This window comes from Lagopus leucura, unplaced genomic scaffold (genome assembly GCF_019238085.1).
Source record: "Lagopus leucura isolate 7727_CA_CO unplaced genomic scaffold, USGS_WTPT01 Super-Scaffold_100002, whole genome shotgun sequence".
NCBI lineage: Eukaryota > Metazoa > Chordata > Aves > Galliformes > Phasianidae > Lagopus > Lagopus leucura.
In genome coordinates, this window is record NW_024962263.1 from 73,137,685 (window position 1) to 73,165,067 (window position 27,383).

The 27,383-nt window shown below is 40.1% G+C and overlaps 1 protein-coding gene across 7 annotated transcripts in view; it reads left to right on the forward strand.

Moving 5' to 3' along the window:
- Window positions 1-27,383, forward strand: part of OXR1 (oxidation resistance 1) — a 241,077-nt gene that overhangs the window by 110,372 nt on the left and 103,322 nt on the right. For 5 of the 7 annotated variants that reach the window (XM_042869630.1, XM_042869625.1, XM_042869624.1 and 2 more), the window contains one exon: window positions 9,406-9,599. In XM_042869630.1, coding sequence (XP_042725564.1) covers window positions 9,406-9,599 — 194 coding nt within the window. Of the gene's footprint in view, window positions 1-4,607; window positions 4,774-9,405; window positions 9,600-27,383 lie in introns of all 7 variants that reach the window. The other 2 variants (XM_042869626.1, XM_042869627.1) reach the window with 2 other exon arrangements.

The window sequence follows — 27,383 nt, forward strand, 5'->3', positions numbered from 1 at the left end:
GTGCTGTGGAAAACCAAAGTACAGTGCTTTTTTATTGGATTTTTCTTTAAATAATGCCATTTACTATGATGCTTGTAGATTGCAAGTGTCTGCAGTGGGTGTAGTTGCAGTGCTTATAACAATTCTGCTCTCTGGGCTTATTGATTTAAGAATAATAATATAAAATTCTGCAGGGCACCTGTGTTCTGCAATCTTTTCTTTCTGTGTTTCTCCAGCTCTATTTTGTATCATTTTGAGTGGAAAAACTCAGGAAAAGATTGCTGCTTGTCACAAGTATTTATCTAACCAGTGGCTCAAGGGAAGAGTCACCTATTTTCTCTGGTGGGGGCATGTTGTTATGTTATGGTTTTAGGCTCCCTACCTTTGAATTTCAGCATCACCACCTGCTGCCTGTACAGCCCCCCTGCACAAGGGAAAGAAGAAACAATACCTTAATACCGTATCGGGTGTGCAGTGCAGCCTGCACAGCAGAGGCTGGTCACCACTCTGCAGTTGTAGAAGTGGGGTGTGGGGTGCCTGTCAGCAGTGCTGCTCCTCTCCCCATGCCTTCTGTACTTCCTCTCTCTCCCCTGATGTCTACATGTCTACCCCCCGTGTGCAGCTAAAAGGTTAAGAGGATACTCAGAGTGTGGCTGAAGTGCAATGATCTCTTTCATACTGTGGCACTGTCAACATGGCACATGTGGGGACCCCCCATGGCATTTTCTCCTTTCTCCTTTTGCTGTCAATGTGTTCTTTCCTGCTTGATCCACCAGCGTTATACTGGTGAGTGTCCCTAAAGGTTTGGGCAGCCTGTCTCTGAGCGTACTGCAGAGTGCAGAGCCAGGATTAGTGGTCTCAAGAATCCTCCTCAGGACTGTGCCGTTACTGGAGACATCCCCAGCCAGGAGTTCAGGAACAGGAGCACAAATGCAAGAGATGTCTTGAGAGGAAGTGAGGAAAAAGCCAACAGGCGTTGTTTAGCTTCGGCCTTGGGCAGGAACGCGTTGCTTACTGGGAGCTGAGCCCTAGGACAAGGACCTTCCCTGGCCTGCACCACCAAAGGCACTCACCCACCTCTGAGGCTTTAGCTGTTCTCATTAAGGCAGTGGCTGATTTCTCAGAAGGCCTCTGGATGTTCTGCAACACAAAGAAGCAGATTACTATTGAAGTGTTTTTATGGTACAGTGTACTGGTTTGGTAAATAACCACAGAAGAATGCTAGCTGCCTCCTCTCCAATCTCAACATGTGCATGTGCCTGCTGAGGCTTCAACCAGCCGTAGCCTTTCTGTTTTCTAATTTCTTCTGGTGCCGCTAACACATGGCTCTGCTTCTCTGCCTACCGTGTGGCCACAGTGTCCACATGAATGTGGGACAGCCTGGGATCCACAGTTCCAAATGTGCAGGCTGATTTGGGGGCTGTAGAGGAAATGTTGATAACAACTTTGCCATGTTCCTAATGTCAAGTGAAAACAGAAAGCTGTTTGGGGTTGGTCTGAGCTGAATACTTACAGCAGGAGGATCTCCTGCTATAAGGGTAGGAGGGCACTTTTGTTCAAATATAAAATAATCCTGGATCTTTGGTGACTTTTTTCTCCCACCTGCTATAACCTTGGCTAACCTAATTTGAGAATCAGAAGTAAAAAACAAGACAGGTACTTTCTCAAACCTTTCCAACTAGTGCCCAGTGAAATTCTCAAGAAAAAGTAGCTTGGATATAATAAGAAAGCAGTATGTTTTCATGGAAGCATGTGTTATATGGAATAGAATGGAATAGTTCTGTTGGTAGGGACCTTGAGAGACCATCTATTCCAACTGCCTGACCACTTCAGGGCTAACCAAGCATATTATTAAGAACATCCAAGTGCATCATGAAAACTGACAGGCATGAGAGAGGAACTACCTCTCTAGGAAGTCTATTCCAATGTCTGACCACCCTATAGTAAATAATTTTTCCTAATATCCAGTCTGACTTTCCCCTGGTTCAGGTTTGCGTTGTTCTCTTGCCTTCTATCAATCAAATAATAGTCAATAAAGCTAATCAATGTAAAACTAATTTAATACGATCTGTACATTTACTGTACATTTCATTAAAGTGTTAAAATTATTCTTCAAAATGCCTGAGTTATGAGTTGAAAGACAAAAGCTAAACTCTCTTTTGGCTATGATGATGGATGATTTCTCATTTTGCCTAGTTTTTAACTTTTCTTTGACAATTTAGGTGCTTCCAGAGAGATTTATCTGATATTATTATATCCCACAGAGCACTTTGAGAACCCATTTATGTTACTAGCAAGGAGAAATGTTAGATGTTTCAGTCTCCTTGAGGAACAGCTTTTGCCTCTCTTCTCTGTGAGAAGAGAAACCTTTCTGGTTTGGTGCTATTTGCTTCATATTATGACAGTAGCTTGTTGTCCTGTGAGAATTTTCGGAAGAATATATTACAAGTACATTGCAACTCTATGTAATCAATACTGCAATAGTATGAAAACAGTGTCTGTACAATTTGGGTTACCCAGGTGTCTCAGAAGGGTATTGTTTACTTGCAGTTCCAGCTGCTACTCTTAATCCAGTCTTGCCATTGCCTTTTATTTAGTGAAGACAGCGTAATGCTTCCAAAGACCTCTAGGTATTAAATATCTTTTTCAGTTCTGCATCTGTGTAATGTTCTACGCCTGGTTCTTAGAAAAGTGAAGCAGCAATAATACCTTCTACGTGGCAGCCTTGTAGACCAGTGCCAGGGCATGAAGCTGATGCCTTTGGGAAGGGGCACTCTGAACCTCAGTGTGAGAGAGAGTCTGGTGGCTTAAAAAGAGAAAGGGAAACTACATTTGGGAGGTGGTTATGAGAGTTTGGATGAATGTCTGTGATGCGGAGTCTTCTGTCCTGCACTAATCCCTACAGTGTAATGGCAGGTCACTCAGTGTCAGCCTCTGTGCTGTGTCCAGCTACTTTTACTAAAGATGGTGGCTCTTGCTTGCAGCAGTAGGTCTCAATTGTTTGCAGGCTGTCCAGCATTCCTGTGCAGTATGAGGGTGGCATGTCACACTGTGGCAGCACAGGGTGCCTGGCTGCAGGAGTGGAGTCTGTATGTTCAGGGAAGTGCTTAAGTTGTTTCCCTGTGTACATCTCAGGTTGTGTGAATTACTGAACAAGGCAGAAGCATGAGCAGATTTGCATTTTTATGTCTTAGGGCAAGTGTATCCACAGCACAGTTTTCTTCTAACTTAGCAGAGGCTGCCTACTGCGTTGATACTTATTTGCAGAGATGGTGGGAGTACACAAATCTGTGCTGCTGTAAGAATGTTTTAGCTTCCAACCTCCTGTGCTGTCTCTTTGAGAAGTTAAAAGACCCCTTTGCTCCCAAATTTGACTACATAAATATATGCATGTTATGATTGCGTATATTGTGCCAATCTCAGGAACATTGAGCGCCCTGGGGTATTGCTGCTGACTTGTAAACAACTCAGAAAACAGTCAAGCCTAAGGTTGGATTCAAAAAGAAATGTGAATGCAGTTGCCTAAGTAAAAGGCTATGGATAAAGCAGTTTTGTTGATGTACAAATTAGCTGCAGTTAGCACTGAAAATAATAGATGTTGTGATAAAGTTAAATACATTACACAGAAAAATGCTACAAGCTTATATGGCTTCAGTGCAGATGAGGAATTCCCTGTGTCTCAAGATACGTAATGCAGCCCTGAGACCACTGGTACAATATGTGATCCTGCCAGTGTGAAATTCCCATGGTGAGGTTCAGTGAATGGGATCTTGGTGCTGGTTGCATATAATAAGAGATTTCAGAAACAATGCCTTCTAATCAGGTGATGTAAAGATTTTCCTTAGTGATACAACCTTAAAATAATTTGGACAGTTTGAATCCCATCCTTATAAGTAAGGCAGCATTGCATAGAATGCAAGAGTATTAATAAAATAATATATAAATAAATAAAAGAGACAAATATGAATTAAATTGAAATTACAATCACTTTAAAATGATTATGCAGATTTTTTGTGTGCAGAATGTGACAGAGCTGGAAATTTCAAGACCCATGCAAATTGTACTAAAATAGATCTGCATAAAGCACTGGAAGAGCTTTTATGAAAATGGAACTAGTGGGAGTTATTTAAATAACAGTATAGCAGCTATTAACAAAATAGCGAGATCCAAAATAGTAATTTACTTTACACATCACTTCTAAAACATGTTCGGAATTAAGATAACTGTCAGCAAATAGCAACCCACTTTTCTCAAAACTCTAAAAGAAAAGATCAAGAAATTTTCATACCTGACAAAACACACGCTCTAACTGCTGAGCATATTATTTCCACCATGTGAAGCAACTGTAAAATATTATGCAGTCATGGTGAAGCCATATGATCTTGAGCTCGTAATCATTACGAAACTGAACACAAGAGAAAACTAATGAACTATCTGCACTATGACTATCTGAGATATTATGTGTGTAGCATGATTGATGCCATCTTCCTCCCCATCATCATCATCATCACTGCCCTCCACACTGCTGCATACCTCATCCTCCTGTGAATGCATGTCTCCAGGCCCATTTGTGGTGTGTAGAGTGCATTGAATCCTTTGCCAGCGGACTCACTAATCTTCTCTCCCAGGCAGTGAGAATGCCTTGTCCCACTTGAACCACAAGCGGATTCTGGATTCTCCCGCTTGGAGTTAATGGATGTAACCTGGCAGCAACCAATCTATATGTCTTCTGTAAATGATCCTCCAAGGGTTTACCTGTAGCAGTGCTGTCATGCTCCCAGGAATAATCACAAGGTTTGTGTCCATTTCTCTAAGTCTTTACTCTGTGGTGTTCCGCCAAACACATTAGGTGTGAGCTTTGTTAAGGAGGCTCGGGCTGCCTATTCCAGACACAACAAACCCAGTTTTCAATAGTTCTTCACCACTTCCCTTGCCACCCATGGAATGATGTGTGATGGCCGTTTTCCTGCATGTGCTGCAACCGTGTCCCTCACAATGACTGGGCAGTGGAGGGAGGATGGGTTTGCTTTGCTGCCTGGTGTTTTGACCACTGACAGCTCTTGTGTCTTTAATTTGCATGGTAATATTTGATAGTGTGTGTAAAGGAATGAAAAAGAGTGTTGTAGTGCTTGCTGCACAAGCTCATTTTTGGCAGAAAACTCTGGTTCCCCCACTGTTTGCTTTCCGGAAGCTCAGCTCGATGTCGCGTTGTTGATAAATGCTTACCGCTTGGAATTACTCTTTGGGCTATACAGATATGAATTAATTCCTAATCCTTTCCTAACACCACCTGTGTGAAGGTCTTTTTATATTCTGCCGTTGAATGATCTCATAAACTACTTGCGTTATCAGAAAACTGCATGTTTCCAAAGTAACATTCTTTTCCTTGTTCACTGGCGGGCGTTTTTCTACCTGCTCTTTGTTGTTTGGTTTTGTTTCCCTCTTCATAATGACCAATTCAGACTTGGATTGCAAGTGTGGGTGCTCTGGTGTAGCATGTTTAGAAGTGCGGCACATGCGGTGATGTCAGAGGCAGAGTATGCACCAAACGGCTGTGAAACCCCTCTGCCTTCCTCGGTTCAAGGAATTGCCCTGCAGAAGGGTTGTTTTTGTGTATACGCATGCAAATTTGATAACCCCTGATGGATATTTCTCCCTTATATGTGGAATTCCTTCTAGTCCTGAGTGATACTCCCGGCCTGCACAATTTCTGCTGTGCAGTTATGTGTAGCTCAAGGAATTACAACCTTTTGTTGTACTTTTGATTTCAAACCTGCTGCTTGCTTTCCTCTGTTTCCTGCTGTGAAAATGGTGACAAATTGTTTCCTGCTGTTGTACCCCATTGCTGATGGCTGTGGAGATCCCATCCTGCTCCTTGCATTTTGCCTGTTTGTCGCCACCACTGTTGGGTTTCTGTTTTGATCTGTGTCATTCTAATTCTGCTATCTTCTCTTTGTGAGTGCATGGCCAGAGCTGCAGGTGCTATTTGAGCACCAGTAGACCTACATGGCATTGCCTTCTGCTGCAAGTGTGCAGAAGGTGCCTCACACAGAACGTGAAGCCAGGCTGGAGGAGCTGGAACAGCCACAAGTCCTTACTTGATGCATTGCAATTGCAATGGCTTTCCCAAAGTGCTGGCCATGTGCAAGGGCAGGTTTCTGTGGAGAGTTGAGAGAATGACAGGGAAATGAAGTAACTGGTCTCCCCTATATGAGTGAACAAGACTTTGCAGTGCTTTATTGAAAACAGAGGAAGAAGTTTGTTTTCCAGAATCAGTTACATCCTGGCTTTGATATTGGATTAAATCACATTTCTTTCTAGAAGGAAATCAAATTCCTAACGATGATCTGGGTGTTCAGTAATACCACAAGAAGAAAAAGCATTATTCTTCAAATGAATGATTTTGTTTCTCCTGTTAACTGTATGGTAAAATCTCAGGAATTCTCACAAGTGGCTCAGGGACTGTTTTATATTCAGTAGATGAGTTCGGCTTTCTTCCAAATCTTTGTCACAGTATGGGGTTTTTACTTAGAAATTCACAGAGATCAAATTGTACATTTTCCCAGCCCATGGGATGCTTTGTATTCTGGTTTGTTCCCACCATACGTGGTTTAAATGCTTTTTAATTTTTTCTTTTTCCATCTGGAAAAGACTGCCAGCCATGTTTGCTTTAGCTGCTTTCAAGTTCTATTTAGATAATAATGCCTTAGTTTTCCATGGTGCTTAACAAAATAAATAAAAAAATAAAAATAAAAATCCTAATGGGATTCAAAATCCTAATGCTATTCAAGCCCATAACAGACTTCCCAGTAAACTGGCTCACTCAGATTTCATGACTTCCCATATGCACTGACCACCCAGAGTCCGTAGCGGTGAGTGTGTGACCACCCGACAGACTGTTTGCTTTTTGAGGGAATTGTAATAAACCCCCTCCCAGTGACCCACTACTGGAGGTGCTGCTGGCCAGGAGCAGGTAGAGCTGAAGCCATCTGTTAGGCTCTCTGTAGGATGTGCTAGAGAACTTTGCAGTTGTATGGAGAGGAGCTAAAAGAGAAACGCAGTTGAAGTTGTAGAACTTGTCACTATGTATGTGCAGACATGTATCACACAGCCCAGAGGTGCACATTCCTTCTGGACTGCCTAGTGGGCAGATCACTGAAGGAGCTGCAGGGTGCTGAGGGGCATTTGTGCTGCTGCCTGGTAGGTGGAGCACTGGGATGGCTGCCCAGCAGGGCTGCATTAATGGCTGCATAATGGCTGCATTACTGCAGTCCGTGGCAGCTGTTCTGGGGAAGAGGCAGCAGACATAGATGGAGCAAATGGGTTTTTAATGGGCTATTAGCAATGGTGCAATTGAATTACACAAATAGATGTGTGAAATATGTGTTTTTGACAGGGATATCTAAAAATGAGGTGCTGCTCAGCTGTATTCCAAACAAACACTGCATCTCCAGACCCAGTCAGTAGCAGCTGAGGAATTCCTCCTATAGCCCTGCTTGAACTTCAGCCAGGATGAGCTGTCTTCATTAATTATCAGTAATTTGGCCTTCATACCCATTTGGTGTTAGCCTTTCCTTTGAAAGTGCCTGTCTGTTTTAACATTCATGTTAGATACCACTGCCGTATCATAGAAGCCACCAAGAGCCAGCTGACAGTGGTAGTGACCACCTCAGGATTTCATCCCTCTGGAAGGCCGTGGATTTTCTTTCATTTTTTGCACTTTTTTTTTTTTTTTAATCCCCTAGAATTCATATAGCTTAAGGATTACTACAGAAAAATAAAGTTTTGGCCCTTCTAGTTCAACTCTCATTCAAGTTAGATCTTTGCCCTCACCGTCAAATGTGCATTTCCAAGTCCTGTTCATGCAGTATTGACTTTGAAACCCTTTTTGCTGTTCCCTCTGCTGTCTGGCTGCAGCAGGGTCATTTTGAACCACACCAACGATACTGAGAGACTTCAGCTGCCCGCTGTTGAAAACTCAGTTGGAGGCTGCTTATGGAATATGTGCAGTAGAAGAAAAAAAACCAAAAAACTAAACCTTGTTACAGCCAGTGCAGCTTTTAATATAAGAAAGAAAAACAAGCACAACGTGAGGCTAGTAATAAAGCAGGGTGCTGGAAAAGGGTCAGGCTTACAAAGAATTAGTTTTCCTGGCTTCAAAACATAGCCAGTACTGAGGCTCTCATTGCAAGACATTGCAGCCCAGTGAAGATGCATTTCAAAGGCTGCAGTGTTTTTCTGAGTTATTTGACAGCCATGACAGCTGTGTCAATATATAGTGCAGGTGAGCTGAAAGAAGATGGGTTTTAGTTTGACTTGTTTTTGTTAAGAGATTGCTATAAAGTCATGTCCTTTCTTGAACCTGTCTTCAAAGTAGATAACTTTCTTTTTGCACATTAATTTTCTATAAGCATTTCTACTCAGTCCTTTATTAATCTTGTCACCTGAAAAAGGCCATGTGGCATTTTTACTGCTCAGATGACAGGTGTTATCCCTTTCTTTGTGATTTCAGAAGAACAGGCACAGTATGTTTGTACCAATCTGGTATTCCCAACAGTGCATCAGTTACTTTGTTAAGTAGCTCTATCCTGTAGTATGCAGCTTTATTAATTTGTCTGCCCTTCAGACAGCAGGACATACATACACATACTGAGCTTTAGGTCTCACCTGTCTTAGTTTGAAATTATGGAGATAATAAAAACTTCATAGATTCTCTGTACACAACATTTTTGCACAACACAAAAGTAAGATTATAATATATGGAAACCACAGTGGAAGTGTGGGTCAGAGGCAGAGCATTATTTCTCAAAATCTAGTGATTTTCTTCTGCAAAGTCATCCTTTAAACTTTCACAATTTTCAAGTGGTTATGAATTTCAGATACTTTTTAATTATCTCAGCACCGTGATGGAATGCCAAATTGACCAATGAAATTGACCAATGAAACAATGAAATTGACCGGTGAAATAACTATATAGCCTTCATTTTAGTCAGTTCCTTTTTCTTGAGGTGTTCAGCAACTTTGTGCAAATAATTTAATTTCTTTATATTCCCCTTGTTTGTGAAACTAAAACAAGGTAAATTTAATGATAAGTTAATTGTAGCAGCTCCTCTTCTCTGAAACAGATTATGAACTGATCCTTCAGGCAGCTTGGTGGGCTGATCTGAGGACAGTTTGTCATTTGTAGCTACACGTGAGCCACAGTAGGATGAGATTCAAGTGCTGCAGCTGATTTAGCAGGAGCTAAAAGGGGGAATTACTACAAGGCCTAATTTACCACTGCTCATTTTCTATGTTCTGCTGGGGCATGCATGGATTCTGTGTAATGAATGCATTGGTATTATTCTACCTAAAATATAAAAAAAGAAACTCAACCTAGCTATAGAGCAAAGATTAATAATACGTTACTGCCATGATTATCTTTAGATTAAAGAAAAAGTCCCAGTCGGTGGATATTAGTGGGCCAGGATGCAACCCAGTGGCAGCTGAAGCTCCTGCTCCTCAACCCAGTAAACCTTTGCTCGCCAGCAAAACGACTTCTGAGGAGGAACAGAAAAACACCGCCAATACCCAAAAGCGCAATCCACGGAGGAGTGAATTGAAGAGATATTACACCATTGGTGAGTTTTCATTCACAGAAAAATTCAAATATACTCATTAAAATTGCAAGATTTTCCTGTTGACTTGTGTTTTATCTCTTTCAGTTAGTTGCACTTGTCTGTTAAGATTACAGATGCCCGCCATGAGCAATAAGATGTCATGTCTTCATGCTGGTGTCAGATTACCCTTAAGAATTAACCTGCTTTATTTATCTTGTGCTATTATATTCTTCAGTGTTCTTTTCCTGAAGAACAATTATTGAAGAAAGCATAGAAGCAATGTGGGGAGGAAGGATATAGGAAGGCTGTTACTGCTTTTGACAACTGATGGTGTTAGAATTTAGGCAGGAATGATTTAGAAAGCTCCTGGTTGGAAAGAATTTCCAGTTTGAGAAAGACGTGGTGAACTTGAACTGTTTTTAGGCCAGGATTAATCAGACAGGTTATGGATATCTTTTTCTGAATAATTTTGGTTTCTGGATATTCTTCTGAGATTTCAGTATCTGAAATGTCTCCTTAGGTTTAACATCACCTTAGGTATCCCTGCAGGTGCTTTCACATAAATCCTTTCAGGTCTGGGCCTGACTGATTCCTTTGGTAATATTTAGCTTCTCACTTGATTTAAACTGCATGGAGAGTGGCCTTGCACTGCTTGTACCTGGTTCGTTAACGCTTCTGAGAGGCAGATGCGCTAATGAGAGTTGTACAGACAAGAAAAGTGGATGTAAATGGTGCACTTTAAAAAGCTACAACTCTGCAGATTTAAGAAAAAGTAATTAGACTTCTTGGCTGTTGAATTACTGCAGTGTAAAATGAGGCTGTTTGTACACCTTCAAATTGTCTAAAAAGTCAAGAAGAATGTATTGTCTTAAACATCTTCTCATTTGTGTTAAATCTGAGTGCTTGAAATTGTGTTGAAAGAAAACTGCATTTAAAATGTGCTGCACAACTGCCTTCCAAAAACTCACAGAAGTTTCAATTATTTGCTCCCAAAATAAATTAAGAAGAGGCAAAATGAAGGCATTGATGGGTTCATAGTATTGTGACCATGAGATTCCAAAATTATACTTCAAACATCTCTATTTGTATAATCCTTCTTTAAAGGAGACTTTATCCCATCACGTGCGAGAAAAGCACCCTAAAATTTAATCCTTTATCCTGTAGTATAGGATGCGTTTTCTGAGAAAGCTTAATTCAGTCATACACTTGACTGAAATTTTACTTGAGATGTGTGAAGAAGCACGGCTCTATGATTGTTTGTTCCTTATTCCTCCAAATAATCTGAAAGGAATATAAAAAATGCACCATGACTGTTTCATGCCTCAATCGGGGAATGGGATGAGGGAGATTTTCGCTTGATTCGCTGGATTAACCGTGTTATCAGAAGGAGTTCTTAACCTAACTCAGGATTAATAACATTACTGGAAAGTTGACTATAATTAAATGTCCTTCTATCATCAGAGCATATGAATGAAAGCACTGATTTGAATGTTGTGCAACACTTCATTTGACAGACTTATGGAAATGTTTGTTGGAACAGACCTCTTAGGATTAGATACTCTGATTTCCTGTTGGAAGTAGAACTTCAGACAGTACTGGATCAGGACAACCCATGCTCGGTTTTGTCCTGAAAATCTCCAGGGATGAATACTCCATGGCCTTTATGCATACCCTGTTACAATGCTGGAACATGGAGCATGTCCACAAGCAGCATTCAACAGGCAACTTGTCCATAAAGAGGTGCTAACATTTGTGAGCAGCAGTTGTAGACCATTGGGAAATATAAAATGTACTTTTCAGGAAAGACAGACCAGCAAGGCAAGGTGGTGGAGTTGCTCTATATGTGAGTAACTACTGGGATGCGTCACACCCTGCCTAGGGATAAACGGTGAATGAGTGGAGGGCTTATGGATGAGAATTAAGCAGGCCAATATGGGTGATGCCACTGCGGGTGTTTACTGCAGGCTGTCTGATCATGAGGAGGAAGTTGGTGAGTTCCTGTACCTACAGACAGCTGAACGTAGCCACAATGTTGTGTGCACTGGTTCTAGTGGAGGATGTCAGCCACCATCTCCTGGAAGAACAGCACTGCCTGGCACACTGCCAGCTCAGGAGGTTCCTGCAGTGCATGTAAGATAACTTTTTGATGCAGGTGGTGATAGATAGCCAGCAAGGAGAGGTGTGCTGCTGGACCTTGTTCTTACAAATGAGGAAAGACTGGTTTAGAGTATGAAGGATAGGGACAACCTTGGATAATGATGATCTCTAGAGGTCCTTTTCAGTCCTTGCGATTCTGCGATTCTATGAAAAGGAACAGACCATAGAAAGAGGCTAAGCTTATATGTTTTTCTTAAAGAGCATCATTTGAGTAGCAGGCAAGGTGTTCTAGCTGGACTGACCCATTATGAGAGATGTATTGATTTTATCTTGTTACTGTCTTTCATATGAGATTTGGGGTCACAGAGAGTGAGTCGATAGAACCATTGTTACTTCATACTGCATAATGTTTGGATTTTCCTGGCAGGCTGATTGAAGAAACATGGTTTCCTCTGTACCTTCATAAACATATAATTACACATGTTCCTGAAAGTTGTGAAAATGAAAGGTTTCCTCTTGGACAGCACAATACCGATATCAGATGAATATGTTTACTGTACTGGATGAGTTTTTTCTGATAATAACTTTACAGATTTTATAATGTGATAGAAATGAAACTTACTTTCCTGAAGCTTCCATCAACTTCAGTGTACTTTAAGTTATGAGCTGCATGCCCCATTTGACTTAAAAGTACTTAGTTTTCTTTGACTTTTCTCAAAAATCAATTATAATAGACAAGGTCTAGACAAATAGTTTGCAACTTTTTGATGATAAATGTAATGACAAGTATGGAGTAGACAGGGACTCTGAAACAGGAAATATGAAATTCTAATGTTTTGAGTACAGTTGGCTATTAAATATCTTAAACACACACATTAGAACTATTGGTGACCTAATACAATTACGCAGGGCTTTACCTTGCTTTGACCTTGTTTGCATTTTGTTCTCTAATGAGAGCAATCTGTGTCCGTGATCTAACAACATGAACTAGTAATGACTGTGATGAGTGGATTAAGAATGTGTTGAAATTCTAGTGATCTCATCTGGATTTGCCTCTTTCATTCAAAAATTAGTGTTCTTTATGTTAAGCTCAAACCCAATTGGCAAACGACTGTTTATGATGGTGACTAACAGAGCTGGAGTAAAATAATGCTTGTTGCATGTTGTGTTACACTCTCATTTTTCGTTAAGTTTGTTTTCAGTAATTATGATGATCTCCAGAGTGCTTTACAGATATAGGATAATCTGGATAATTAAAGTTTAGCATCCTTATTTAAACATGTATGTATATACAGGTTTTTATGTTTTAAAGTTTAAATTAGCAGCATCACATTGCCTATTGTAACAGGGCCAGTCCGATTTATTAATGGCTGCCCACTGTATTTAATACTAAATTTATATATAAAGAAATGTGTAACCAGTCTTACTTTACCAAGTTATAGAATGAGTAAAATCAGCATTATTTAAGAAAATAATTTTTTGGATCTGCATATGCAGAAAGCACTTCTGAGGTCTTTACGTAAACCTTTTACTCCTTTACAGACCCAAAGATATGTGGACATTCACCTTGCACACTCATGCTTTGCAGAAGCATGCTTTGTGGCAGCTCGTGTGTGCTCTCAGCTCTATGAGCTGTCAGGTCATGTTCCTAAATTCTCTGTACCATCAGAGTTGGATTTTATTTTCTTTTTATTTCTTTTTGTGCGTGTTTACGTCTCTTTATGCAAACACATATTTCCTTTGCATCTCTCAAAGTAGAATGTGTATTGAGGAAGGAATATCCTGGCAATTCAGAGAGATTTTTAAAATTTTATCAGCCCTGTTCCTACTGTAAGGAGCTACTCACAAAGTACTGATTCTGCGTCTCATCTTTCCCACAGGCTGCATCTCAAGTGCTTCCCAAACTTAGTGAGTGCAGTTGCACTTCTAAAAAGTGGGGAAAAAATAGGTAAGAGAGGGAGGGACTGAGAGGAAAAGGCAACAGGGAACAAGTTGTGTGCTTAGATGAAGTGAAACAGAAAATGGGGAGTCAGTGAGGGGGAGAAATAACTCTTCCATATGGCAGGCTCAGCAGGCAGAAGGGGTCCTGCAGCTTCGCTGCTGAACTGGTGTGAAAAAATTGAGTGGGAACTCCTAGATTAATAGAGTAAGTGTGGGAAAAACAGTCTGCATGGTGGGCTGGATAAAGTTTCTCAGAACTCTAGAAACATCACCCAAGACACTTAAAAATAAAAACCTAAAATTAGACTTTTTAGATGCCTCAGGCACTTGAAAATTCAGGCCACTTATTTCTGAAGTGCTTATTGATGAGCACCTCCCCCGAAAGAGGAAGAGAAGATATCTGGGTCTTGAGGACTCCAAGAAGTGGGCTGGAATATTATACAATGGAGTGTTTTGTGGGCAGCTCATATGGAAGCAGTAAGACTGTACCAGCCTAGTGCTCCGTCCACGCTACAGCTAGCGCTTCTGTGCTGGTTTGCAGTTAGTATGGGTGCAGCATCACAGCTGTGTTGATTGTAGGACTCTACTGGAAGTCTCTTCATGATGTGTTGCCTCAGGATGTCTGTTTAACAGCTTACTAAAGCATAGTCTTTATTTCCAATAGAAGGTATTGCTGCTACAACTACAGACAATAGTTAGACAGAATGAAAATATATGTATTTATGCATATAATATACAGCATGCAGATACTTGCAAAATACTTACTGCCAAGGTTCTCTTTTGCTCCAGTTGCTCATTTTTGAAAATTTATGTTCTACTTGAAAAAGCCAGCCTCATTTTGCAAATGAGATCAGAAATATTAATGAAGAAAACATATTCTGCTAGTTTGCTGTAACAATACTACTGCTCTACACTGCCATACATACATATATTTATTTCTTGAATGTCTGCATGCTATCTTTTGAGAGCAGCAGAACTATGTTGACATAAGATTGGTGTGGAAGAGAAATTAAGCTTTTGTGATAACCAAATCTGAATAAAGAGATGTTAATTCACTGAGTTTTCCAAACAGATCAATACTAGCTAATGCCAAAGTGCTAAATAAGAAAGGGTAAGAATTTCTTTGGGGCTCTCACTCTTGTGTTTCAGTGGGTAGTCTTTTCAATTTTAGTAGGGATCACTGCTACTAATTTGATAGTTCAGAATGTGTTATTTTTAAAAGAAGATGGATCTTCAAAAGAATTTAATTGCCTGTAAGTTATGAATTGTTTGTTATTAATGCTAAAATAACTATATAATTGGGAGTTTATAGTGTGATAGAGTCCATAATAGGGAAAATTTTATGGGGAAACCTAAACCAAAATCTTTTTCAACTAATAAGTAAGTAATAGTCAGTTCTTCCTGTTGTGAAAGGGGGGAACTAGACAAGAACTGATCAACTACTTGTATTTAATGAGTACAGTTAGTAAGTCTCGCTCTTCCAATATATACTTTGGATTGAGTCCATTTAGGTCATGGCACCTATGATGATTTGGAAGCATAAATAAATATCGTATCGGTTACATGCGAAGTACCTTCACTTTCTTTGTATTTACATGCATTCCAAGCTGCTTCAATAACATTTTTATTTGCCTTAAAATATGTCAGAGCAAACAGATTGTGTGAATTTATCCATATTTATAGTGTTAACTACTAAGTTTATACTGTGTCACCTACCCGCTGATACAAGATTGTTTGTTACACATGATGTGCCTGAAGTAACTCCAGTTAAAGTGGTGATTTCATATGTCATTTATTTTCTATGGTGGAGCTCCATCATCACTCATGAAACCTAGTCATGTTGGAGAGCCTTAGACCATTGATGAGACATCACAGTGAATATGCTATTGAATTCAGGACTGAAGGAGAAAATTGCTGCACTTGAAAATACACATTTCCTTACAACCCAGATGAGAATCTTATTGAGGTTTATCTCACGGTACTCTGTGGTATTGCAGTCACTGCATAAAAACTAAATTTGGAGGCTTCCTCTTGCCTTTTTCTGAAAAATAAACCTAAGTCTCCTTTAAAGGGTACACTTTGTGAATGGTTCTTTTTTGCTAAAATTCATTTCAACTCTTAGAGATCTTATTTAAGAGTTTCTAGAAATACCTTATTCCTTTTATTTGGTCTGATAATAATAATTCAGGTATTTACCATAGGGAGGTTTAGCTACTAAGAATACTTCCATTTCCAAACATGTCTTTGAAGGATTCTTCTTATGGTTTAGAAGTTCATTGCATTCTCTTCTGCAGAATTAGATATGATTCATGAATCAGCCTCCAAATATGATTTTTCTTCCTATTTCCTTTCTTCACACAGTTTCCTTTCTTCTTTGTTGCTAATACTGGCAAAGCATTACACATAGGTAGATATGTTAGGATTTATGTGGTAAGTGGTGGAATTTGGTGCAGTAGATGCTGTAAATTTGGGCTGTGTCCTCTTCCTTATAGAGAACAGATGGGAGGTGAAGCTTCCAGCTTTCTCTCAAAGGATCCAGACACAGTTCACACACATTTGCATAGTCTGACACTGTCCCGTTCAGTGTGCTTGCAAATTCTTTACTGAACACTTTCTGCTTTTTGAGGATCAGCATTCTGACTGCTTTCTTTCAAATATAGTCTCAGAAAGTTTTAGGAGGTCATTTTTCTAACACTTCAATACTTGTTTGTGAGTGAAAAGGAAAGGGAAATACTTGTGCAACATGTGGCTAATAAGGAAAGTGACTTTCATAGCAACAGTAACTATGCAAAGCTCTTACTCATTCACCTTTCATGAAAAAATTTATTAGTGATTCAGATCACATAGCTACTCTGGATGAGCAAGCAAGCATTTGTTCACATCTTTGTGTTTTCTCTCTTTTTTTGTTTTAATTTAAAATTTGGAGCCATTAAAAGGCAGTTTTTAATACTGTATCCTTCTTTTGTCCTTTAATCTGTGTATCTTTGAATATGAATGAGTTCTGAGCTATGGAAACAGGATCTACCAGAAGAGTGATGCTCATTAATGTCCTTTCATCTTAGCAAGTCTCCTTTCTTAGCATCCTGTTTTTGTTTTTAATCATATAGATTGCTATTATATCATCTGCTAAGTCATTTTGAACAAGATGTATTTCAAGATTCCATGATTTCCCTGCTTAACATCAGGGCAAAGTGCTATCTTTTATTGTTTTATAGACTCATCTACCCAACTTGCAAGATCAACCAGTACTACATCCTCTTTGTATACTGAAATTTGAATCTCTGGGGGAGAAGAAAACTGAAAGACTGATCAGACTTGTAAGCTCTGGCCTCATACAGAGTGAATCACCTTCAGTCTCTCTCTCATTTGAGGTCTTTTGTATAAAGGAAAAATGAAGACAGACCTTGATTTCTTATACCACAAATATGCCTTGAGGACCACTCTTTTGTGTATTGTGAAATAGTGGAGTCATTCCTCTAGCAGTAAAAGAACGAACAAGAAACATGTGGACTGACTGCTGAAATAACTGGGTAATTTAGGGATAGTAGATGCAGATAAGACTGAGGCTTTTGAGCCCAGAGACAAAGTTCAGGGAGGACAGTAATTATTGCTAGTGGGAGAGGTCTGAATCAGAGATCTCTTGAGGAAAATCTTGATCCATAGGAGTTAATGGGATTCATGCAAAGGATGCTGAAGGAGCTGGCTGAGGTCACTGGCAGGCTGCTCTCTATCATCTTTGATAGGTCATGGATTTCATGGGAGGTCCATGATGATGGGAGAAAGCCAGATATTGCACCCCTTTTTGAAAATGGCAGTAAGAATTTTCAAGAGACCTATAGGCTGTTCAGACTTGCTTTTAATTTCTAGGAATGTCATGGGTCACGTCCAGTTTCACAGAATGGCCAGGGTTGGAAGGGACCTCAAGGATCATGAATTTCCACCCCCTCTGCCACATGCCGGGCCACCAACCTCCCCAGTTAACAGTAGACTGGACTTCTCAGGGCCCCATCCAATCTGGCCTTGAACATCTCCAGGGACAGGGCATCCACAACCTCTCTGGACAGCCTGTTCCAGCACCTCACCACTCTCTCTGTAAAAAACTTCCCCCTGACATCCAACCGAAATCTTCCCTCTCTCAACTTAAAATCATTTCCCAGTTTGAAGCTACTTCTGAACAGATAAAAGAGAAGATTGGACAAGCTTAAAAAGTGGTCCACTTTAAACCTAATGGAGTTCAGTAGGTTCCACTCCCAACACCTTGCACTTGCGTCGGATCAATTCCAAATATGTGTATAGATGGGAACTCATTGAGAGTAGCCCTGCAAAGAAGGACCTGGGGATTCTGATGGATAAAAACTGGACACGGGCCAGCAGTGTGTGCTTGCAGCCCGGAAGGCCAACTGTATCCTGGGCTGTATCAAAATAAGTGTGACCAGTGGGATGAGGGAGGTGACTGTCCTCTTGACTCTGCCCTTGTAAGGCCCTACTTGGGGTACTGCATGCAGGCCTGGGGTCCCCTAGCAGAAGAAGGATGTGGAGCTGCTGGAGTGCGTCCAGAGGAGGACCAAGAAGATACAGGATGGAACGCCACTGCTATGAAGCTGAAGAAGCTGGGCTTGTTTGCATGGGCTGATAGTGATAGGACAAGGGGGAATGGTTTTGAACTAAGATGGGGAAGGTTTACGCTAGATGTTAAGAGGAAGTTTTTCTCTCAGAGGGTCGTGACAAACTGGAACAGGTTGCCCAGAGAGGTTGTGGATGCCCCATCCCTGGAGGCATTCAAGGCCAGGCTGGATGTGGCTCTGGGCAGCCTGGTCTGGTGGCTGGTGACCCTGCACATAGCAGGGGGGTTGAAACCAGATGATCTTTGAGGTGCTTTTCAATCCAGGCCATTCTATGATTCTATGGTTGTTCAGTGTGGAGAAGAGAAGGCTCCGGGGAAATCACATTGCAGCCTTCCAGTACTTGAAGGGAGCATATAAACGAGGACAAGACTGTCTTTTTCAAAGGGCAAGTAGTGCTAAGACAAGGAGGAATTCTTTTAAACTAACAGAGGGGAGATTTAGATTGGAGTTGAGGAGGAAATTCTTTACTTAGAGGGTGGTGGGGCACTGGAATGGTTTGCACAGAGAAGCTACGAATGCCCCATTCCTAGAGATGTTCATGGCCAGATTGTGTGGGGCCTGGCCAACCGAGTGTGTAGAAACCTGCCTACGGCAGGGGGTATGGAAGGTAATCCCTTCCAACCTGCACCATTCTATAATTCTGTGATTCTGTGAAGGTGATTTGGACTATCCAGTGTGCATTTACTATTGGGAAATCATGCTTGTCAAACCTTATTGCCCTCTGGGATGAAACAGTGGGATTTGCAGACGATGGGAGACACGGTAGATGGTACCTACTGTTACTTTGGCAAATACCTTGTTTTGTCATAGTCATCATCTGTGTGGTACAATGCCTTAGGTGGTTAGGCTATCTGATGGGCTGAAAAAACTCAAAAGACAGTAGCTATTGAAATGGTCGAGACCTGGAGCAACTGCCCTGTGAAGAAGGGAGCTGAGAACAGACTGATTCAGGAGGACCTTTTAGCAGCCTGCCACTGCCTGCCACAAGGCTACCAAGATGATGTCTGGTAGTCTGGTAGGTTTGTGATGTGTGGCTGGAAGATGGAAGCTGAAATACAAGAGATTCAGATTTGATAGAAAAAAAATCTTTCTCATAGAGGGAGTCAAACAGTGGATCAAATTACTCGTTTTTTAGATTCCCAATAGTAAATAATAATAATAATAACAAATAAAATAGGAGTGCTTCAAATTCCTTGTCCTAAAATATCATAGAAGATCAGCTAGTGCAAGAGTATTTCTGTTTTAGGGATCGTTTCTGTTTTTCTTGTCAGTATTATGAACACTGATTTCTGGATAGTGATTAGACAGGTTTATTGATAATGTCAAATGTCTTGGCAATGTTGTCATTTGTTTCCTCAAATATTTTTATATCCATAAAAAGAACTGTAGGATTGGAGGGGGAAAAAAAAAGACATTGGGGGTGGAGGAAGTCACAAATGCTCCAGAAAATCACAGTTTGGAGATGACTTCCCTCTTGAGAGGGAAGAGCCAGTGAGTTGCCTTCCTCACAATGTCCGTGTGAGTATGAAAGCTAAGACTGAAATCTGATGTTACTTATTCTAGGACAACAGCAGTAATGTATAAATTGGATTGGAGTAAAGTGACTGAGTGGCCAAATTGAACTGATACTGTGAATCAGTAACCCCTGCCAACCTCCTCTTCTATCAGATCCATGTTGCAGGAGGCACAACCTGTCTCTGTTTCCTTGAACAGCATCTAAAATATTGCAGTTGGGTGGCTGGAGCCGATGAGGGAGGGCTGCCTTCCATCCCTACAAGCAAGTTGCTTCCCATCAAATTTGGCAGTGATCTAATCCCAGCCATTTTACTGTACTGGGACAGGTACGATGAATCTTTCTGGGATCCGAACATAAAGGTGTCCCAATGCATACAAAGTTTCAGAAAAGCTGTTTGAAAAGCTGCTTCATCAGCTGGGATTTTTCTTTTTTTCTTTTCCCAACTGATTTTTGCCCTTTTTCTTGCTTCAAGCTTTTTCTTCAGATTACTGGATAAATCAGAATGAGATGCTGTTTACAGCAGACAGAGCTGCTCAGTTAGGTTCATCTCCAGGGCAGATTGTTCTGAAGTTCCTTCTGGTTTTTAAGAAACTGGCTTGTTTTTATGCTTTTCCCACCCCCAGTATTCCATGGGAACCGAGTGTTGTTGCCAAACTTTGATTTTTATCTTGGACTATGAAGAACAGTTGGATTTTATTATGGAGTTACTGTACTGCTGAGTGTTCCTCAATTTCAGTGCATTAGTATTCACATAGGAGCGTGCGAAGACCTTACAAGCATGAAGCATTCAACAATGAAAGAAATCTTTTATAAATTTAGATACTAATTGGCCAGATATGTTCATGAAAACTAAATAGCAGCAGCAGCCCACTATGTTTCTGGTGAATCTCAGTAATTATTACGCTTGAGAGATTTTTGTATTAATTTGTAGAAGATAGAATGACTGTGTCTTTCCTATGCCAAGGGAAATGTGACAAGGATGATTTGTTGGTGCAGTTTCCCAGCCACCTTCGCTGAATATTTGCTTAACAACATATGTGACCACTTGGGTACGTAATTAGATGCTTTTGCGATCTACCTGCAGTTTAAATTATATTCACTTTTCATTTGTATGTAAGACAGTGCTGAGGCTGTTGTTCAGTGGTTTCCCAAGATATGATTGTTTCTTCTCTGAACAGGCCTGAGAGAAAATACATCCTATTTTTGAAAACATACCATTGAAGGGTACTAAACGAATAGAATCATAGAATATCCTGAATTGGAAGGGACCCACATGGACCATAGAGTTCATCTTCTGGCTCCACAAAAGATCAGACAAGTTTCAAAGTATGTTTCTGAAAGCATTGCCCAAATGCTTCTTGAACTCAGGCCTACTTGGTGCCATGACTGCTTTCCTGGGGAGCGCTTATTTTTTTTGTGCTAAGACAATTAAATAGTGTTTGAGGGATTGTCTTAAGTTCATTCTATAAATTGATTTTTTCTTATTTGAGAAAAGGGAGTTTTGTTCTAGTAAAACATGAGGCTGATGGGTCTCAAGTCTAGCCATTCATATCTTGCTGCTAAAGTTAACCATTATCTGCAGCCAGTCTCAGAGAGAAACTGGCACCATGGTGAATCTGAGAAAAAAACTGATTGCCACCACTGTCAGCTCTGGGTTGGCAAACAACAATCTAGTGATGTGACCCAAACTCGTCTCTAGTAGACGGAGATGAATCCCAGTTGGATTGCCACTGCACAATCTACAGCTGAGTTTGATTTGATTGTTTTCATATAAAGTAGAACAACTTTCTCTGTCTGGCTGATGTTGACCTATACCTGTACTGATTCATTGTGTGCTTTTTTTTTTTTTAAAGACTAAATATATACATTCTGAACATATCAGGTAGAAAGAGGTATGGTAACAGTTGTAAAAAACAAAGCTTATTTCTTATTAGGAAAGGTTTCAATAAAACAGACCAAGCCGTGTGAAACAAGAAGTTTGACTTTTTTACACATACTTTATTTCTCTTTAAGGATTAAAGATGGTATTGCAGCTCCTCCCAAGTAAAGAGTATGAGAATTAAGATAGAAAATATGAGAAGGGCTCACTTCATACCCCCCTGCTGTCTCTTGAAATAGATGATTACGTTTTCCCATGACATGTTGTCCTGAAAAAATACACTTGCTACTGCATTCTTAGGAATAGTGTGTCCTTATTACATTTGATTGTAGCTAATCTGCCAGAAAACAATTTTTTCAGAAAAGTTCCACTAATCAAGGTGGCTTGGATTCAGTTCAACGTCTCAGTATTCACTGGAATGAATGAATATTCATTGGATTCATTTGGTGGTCTTTTAGATGTCCAGTCTCATTCTCTATTTTACTGCTATAAATACAATCAGATTAAGACAGAAAATTCATTTTCTTGTTGATAGTTTCCAATTTCTTTTCCAGTGCATAAAAACATTTTTTTCTACACTGGTAAGAAATACAAGCTGCAAGTCATAGAATCATGTACTGCCTTGGGTTGGAGGGGGAACCATCTAGTTCCAACTAATGATGAAATATATAAAAATCCCTATCTCATTTGATAATCCACTGTCCTGTTAATAAAATCACCCGGTGTTTTTCTCATTCTGCAGAGGGTGTTCCTGTCAGTTGTGTTTTTATATTGAGCCAATATTAAGCAAGCTGTAAATTAATATACTGCCCCCGTGCACTGGAAAATAAGAGGTGTTTATTGTGGTGTTTTTGTGTGTTTGTGTGTTGGCTTTAAGTGAAACATACAAATTAATAGCGAGGAAGTAGTATTTCAATTTAAAGGACAGATTGTGAGATCTGCAGTGATTCTTGTATCTGGGATTATATTCCAGATTATATTCATCTGCTCAATGATCATCAGTCTTCACCTGAAAACAATTCCCTTAAAATTGTCTGTGATGATCTTTCTGCTGATACTTATCCACTAAAACCTCCTAAGTCTTTAGTTACCTTTCTAGCTGGTTGCTTAAGGCAGAAGAATCAGAAACATGAAATGCCTGTGCAAACTGCTATTATTTATACCAACGCCTGCCCTGGGATGTGATGTAGGTGTGTGTTCTTCCCCAGATGTCAAGTCAGCAACATGACTACCCTGGAGGGGGTGGAGGGCATGGGGGTGGGGGGGCGGGTTGCATTTTAAAGTCCAAAGTGAAAACAAGTGTTGGAGGCAATTGGCCTTCTCCATCCTCAGTCTTCCTGCAGAGGCCCTGGGTGACCTTCAGGGTAACACCAGCACTGTTCCGCTTGCCAGGAACCAAACACCAAAAACAGAAGTTTAGAAGATTGTGTAACAGTGCCACCAGGTGATAGCACAAATGTAGGATTTGCTGCCGGAGTAATTCTACTCAAGCAGCTGTTGGCAGGCTGACTGCAGTAAAATATGGAACATGATTTTCCTCCCTAAGCTGATATTAGATCTGTGGGCAAAACTAATGTTTGCTATAACATCCATAGTAGACATAGTGCTTATGAATGAGGGTTTTGTTGTTTTTTTTTGGAGGGGAAGAGGGGGTTGCTTTGGGAATTCTTTGCAATTGTTTGGATGCAGGGAGGCGCACGTTCAGGCTATGGCAGAAGGATCCATAGCAGAAAGATCTGTCTCTCTGAGCTTCTTTTCTTCTGGTGTAGTACAGATGACAGAATACTCCAGACAATATTCCAATGAATATCAGTCTAACGTTATTTGTGTGAAACCCCAGAATTGTTATTGATACCAGTTTGAATCTAGCATATTTAGCATCAAGTAGTAGTATTGTTTAGAAGCACTTTTAATTTGTATGTCACATCAGCAGTAGTATTGTTTAGAAGCACTTTTAATTTGTATGTGACATCAGCGATGATCCTGCTGGAGAGACTTATGTAGAAAAGCTACTTAGAGTGTGATCCCATCCTAGTGGGAAAAGCCCACATTTGGAAGAGTGTTGGCAACTAAGGAGTTCTGCTAACACTGGAGACATTGGTGTAATGGGAAAGCAGCTGTTTTGCATGTATGAAGAGAAAATTAAATAAACTGAAGTGCCTTACAATGCAGCATATTCGGGGAGCACCGATAAAGGTAATTGACAATGATTAAGGATTTAAAATAATTTCCTCTTTCATTATATTCACATTTGCTAATAAAAACTGAGTCTTTGGTTAAAATGTGATTGGAATTCATTGCTTGAAACAACCTGCTCCAAATGCAGGTGCCACTCAGGGAAGTGCTTTGAGATTCTGAATTAATGGCAAGAGGGGAGCTAACATATTTCCTGTTAATGTCTTGTATTCCCTGTCAGAGCTTGTGCTTTGCTAGGATGTAAGGATGTAGAGAATCAGAGAGTAGAAAAACTGCTCCCACTCTTCTAAGTTACTTTTCAGTTTTCAAAAGAGAGAAGGAATTGTGGTGGTTTTTTTTTTTCTTCTTTTTTCTTCTTCTTTTTTTTTTTTTTGGCCAGGTTTAAATACACTGCAGATACACGGATTGAGAATTGCACTTTCCTTGTGTAAGCTTCTATAGTGTATAATGACTGCTACATATCTTCAGGCTTGTGAGAGTCCTTACCTGTCTCTTTTTTCCTGTGAATTTTGGAGCAGAACCTTCTTCACTTGACAACCCACTTGTTAAGGGGGCCTTCTTGGTCAGCTTATACCATAACACAGTTTTAATCCCACTGCTTTCAACAGCGCAGTAACACTTTCAGATTGGATCAGTTCCATAGAGAACATTTCTCTTCTTCTCAGTATGGGTTAAAATTTTGTTTCAGAAAACTTTGTTTAATTGGTGCAAGCAGAGTGAAACAATTTGCCAACATATCAGAACCCGACCAAAATATCTGTTCAAATCAAAAAACTTCCGTTCACTTCTTTGAAAACCAAATGCCTGTCCTCCACCTCAGCCGTGCTCTCAGTTTTTGATTGAAATACAAATTCTATTCAAGTAAACAGAACTACTCAACTGAAATTCAAATTCAGTCACTGTGACCATGGGTTGAAATAAATAGTTGGCTTTCTTCTGATGTTTGAATGCTGACCCCCTTTGTTTTCATACTACCAACAGTGACAGTAGATGAATCAGTTGCTTTGCAAGGCTGGTTACCTGCTCAAGTATCTTACAGTGTTCCTTATTCCCAATTCCAACCCATATTTCTAATCTTACTGTCTGTGAACAATTATACAGATATGTTAGGACAAACTGTCCTAATCAGAGATGTAAAATTTCATGGTAAATGCTATTGCTGGCAGTTGTACTGACTGGAAATCCTCACAGAGGTTGCCAAAGTTTGGAAACAACCATACTGGTTTCAGAGATTGCACACGTTATCACACACAGTCCAGTTATCAGTGTTTCTTAATGGCGATTCATTTCAGAGTTCTTCAAGTGCAGAAGATATTTACGTACTGCTGTTGTTCTGGGGAAAGAGAGGGCAGTTAGTGCTGTTCCACATCCCACAAGGAAATTAGCTTTTACTCTCTTCAAAGTAGCAATGCCTATAAATCTGGTTATCAAAATAGGTTAAATGTCTTCCACTTAGCCATGCAGAATTTGGAAACAGACAATTTTAAAAAGTGAGCTTTACAAAAATTAGGAGCAGATATGATAATATATGTATGCGTATTTTTTAATGTACAGCACAAATATAATCACAGAATCATAGAATCATGGAATGGCTTCTGTTACAAAGGACCACAATGGTCATCTAGTTTCAACCCCCCTGCCATGGGCAGGATCACCAACAACTAGACCAGGTTGCCCAGAGCCACATCCAGCCTGGCCTTGAATGCCTCCAGGGATGGGATAATGTACTTATTTACTGTTACACTGCTATGTAGCACTGCTACGTTCAGTTTTGATCCCAAGGTAAAGGTGTGAATCTGCACTGGCTCTTAGTGTTTGTAAAGTTTACTCTGAGTTTGCTTCATCAAAACTTTAAGAAGAATCCAACCCATCACTTCTGCAAGATGCTATTCGGGAGGCTATATGGAGTAAGGGAGAAATTGGCTTTCACTTACATAAAGGTGTTGTGTCAGAGGTTTATGTGATTCAGATGTGGGTATGGAGTTATACTTGCAACAGGCAGAACCCAATGGCTCCCTGCCTTCCTGGCAGGACATGCATGTGTTTATTGCAGTCCTTACACAGGGAGAGGTTGGGATGCAACTTGCCTATTTCTCCCACCTGTTTCTTGTCCCAGTAGATCTGCACTTACAGTGAGAAAGCGCATTAGCCTTACTGAACTCACATTTCAATCCAAGAATTCTATTTCCTTGTACAACTCACATCGTTTTATAATCTAGTTATAACATTAGTTCTGCAGTTTGTCACTGTGGTGCCCAAATAGTGTCTCCATCTGTTGTAGAACCTTGCAAATGATGACAGTTTATAATGAACAGGTGCTTTTTAATAACTTTTTTTTTTTTTTTCCCCCTTGTTTTATTTTTTCATTTTTTTTTTTAAATGGAACTTGAGCTCAGGAAAGAATTCAGCCAAACTATTTGGCACTAGCTGACCTCTTAAGTAGTAGTTGGTGCTCTTTGCAGAGCTAAAATGTGCTGCTTTGGAAGACTGGTGACCTCTTTACAAATGAAAACATGCAGCAAGAACACCAGCTGTGAGTTTGTTTTTGAGTCAGGATGTGATCACCCAAGTAAAACTTCTTGAGGCACAAACTGGAGTGGAAATTTGGCTCTGGTTTCAGTGCAGAGTAAGCAGAGGAAGCAGTAGTGCAAAGGCAATTACCTGTCTTTGCTCTGGGTCTTTTTTGCACGCTGTTCCACAGTTGTGGTTTCAAAGCCATCCACCCAGAATAGTTTGTAGACATCTGTCTTGTGTCTACATGTAATCAAATCAAAGAGATTTTAACTTCTACAGTGAAATAACTGTGGCAGAAAATAAACTTTATTGAGATTTAAGTGTAGATTTGTTACAGTTCTTGTTCTAGATTGACAATGTGAAAGCATAACTTGAAAGACAGTCTGTTTATCACATAAATAAATGCTGTGTTTTTCACAGCATTGATAAATATGAACATAAGATTCTGCTATCTGGAAAAGGGATATAAATATGGAGAGGTGGCTCACTACATAAGCTGAAAGTCCTTCTGTATGTTCTGTTCTCAGACCTTCATCAACTTTGGTTAAGAATGCCTTTCTCTCTAAATATTGCACTAATGAGCATATAATGAAGTAAACATCCTCCTTATCATGCAAAGTTTTTTCAAATATTGGACACTTTCTGAAATTGATAATGAGAACACCTTGACATTGTTGAAGTACATGATTTACTTGCACTCAAGTTAAAAATTCTGACTGACTTGAACTAATTACAAGGTAACTTTATTAAGGAATGAGAGTGTCTTCCCAGTTGCTACCTCATGTAGTAGTTCAGCAAGAACTCAAGCTGCTGCTTACTGGGAGCCAGTGAACCTCTTGTGCTGAGTGCATGATGAACAGAACACTGTCCCTATGTCAAAGCATTTCCAGGCAGAGGCTCCTGAGGGGAGTGCAGAGCTGAACAATAAAGAGGAGAAGATGATGAACTCAGTCAAGAGCATTTCAGGGGGAGGTTTAGACTGACTATTAGGAAAAAATTATTCTCAGAAGGAGTGTTTGGGCAGTGGAACAGGCTAC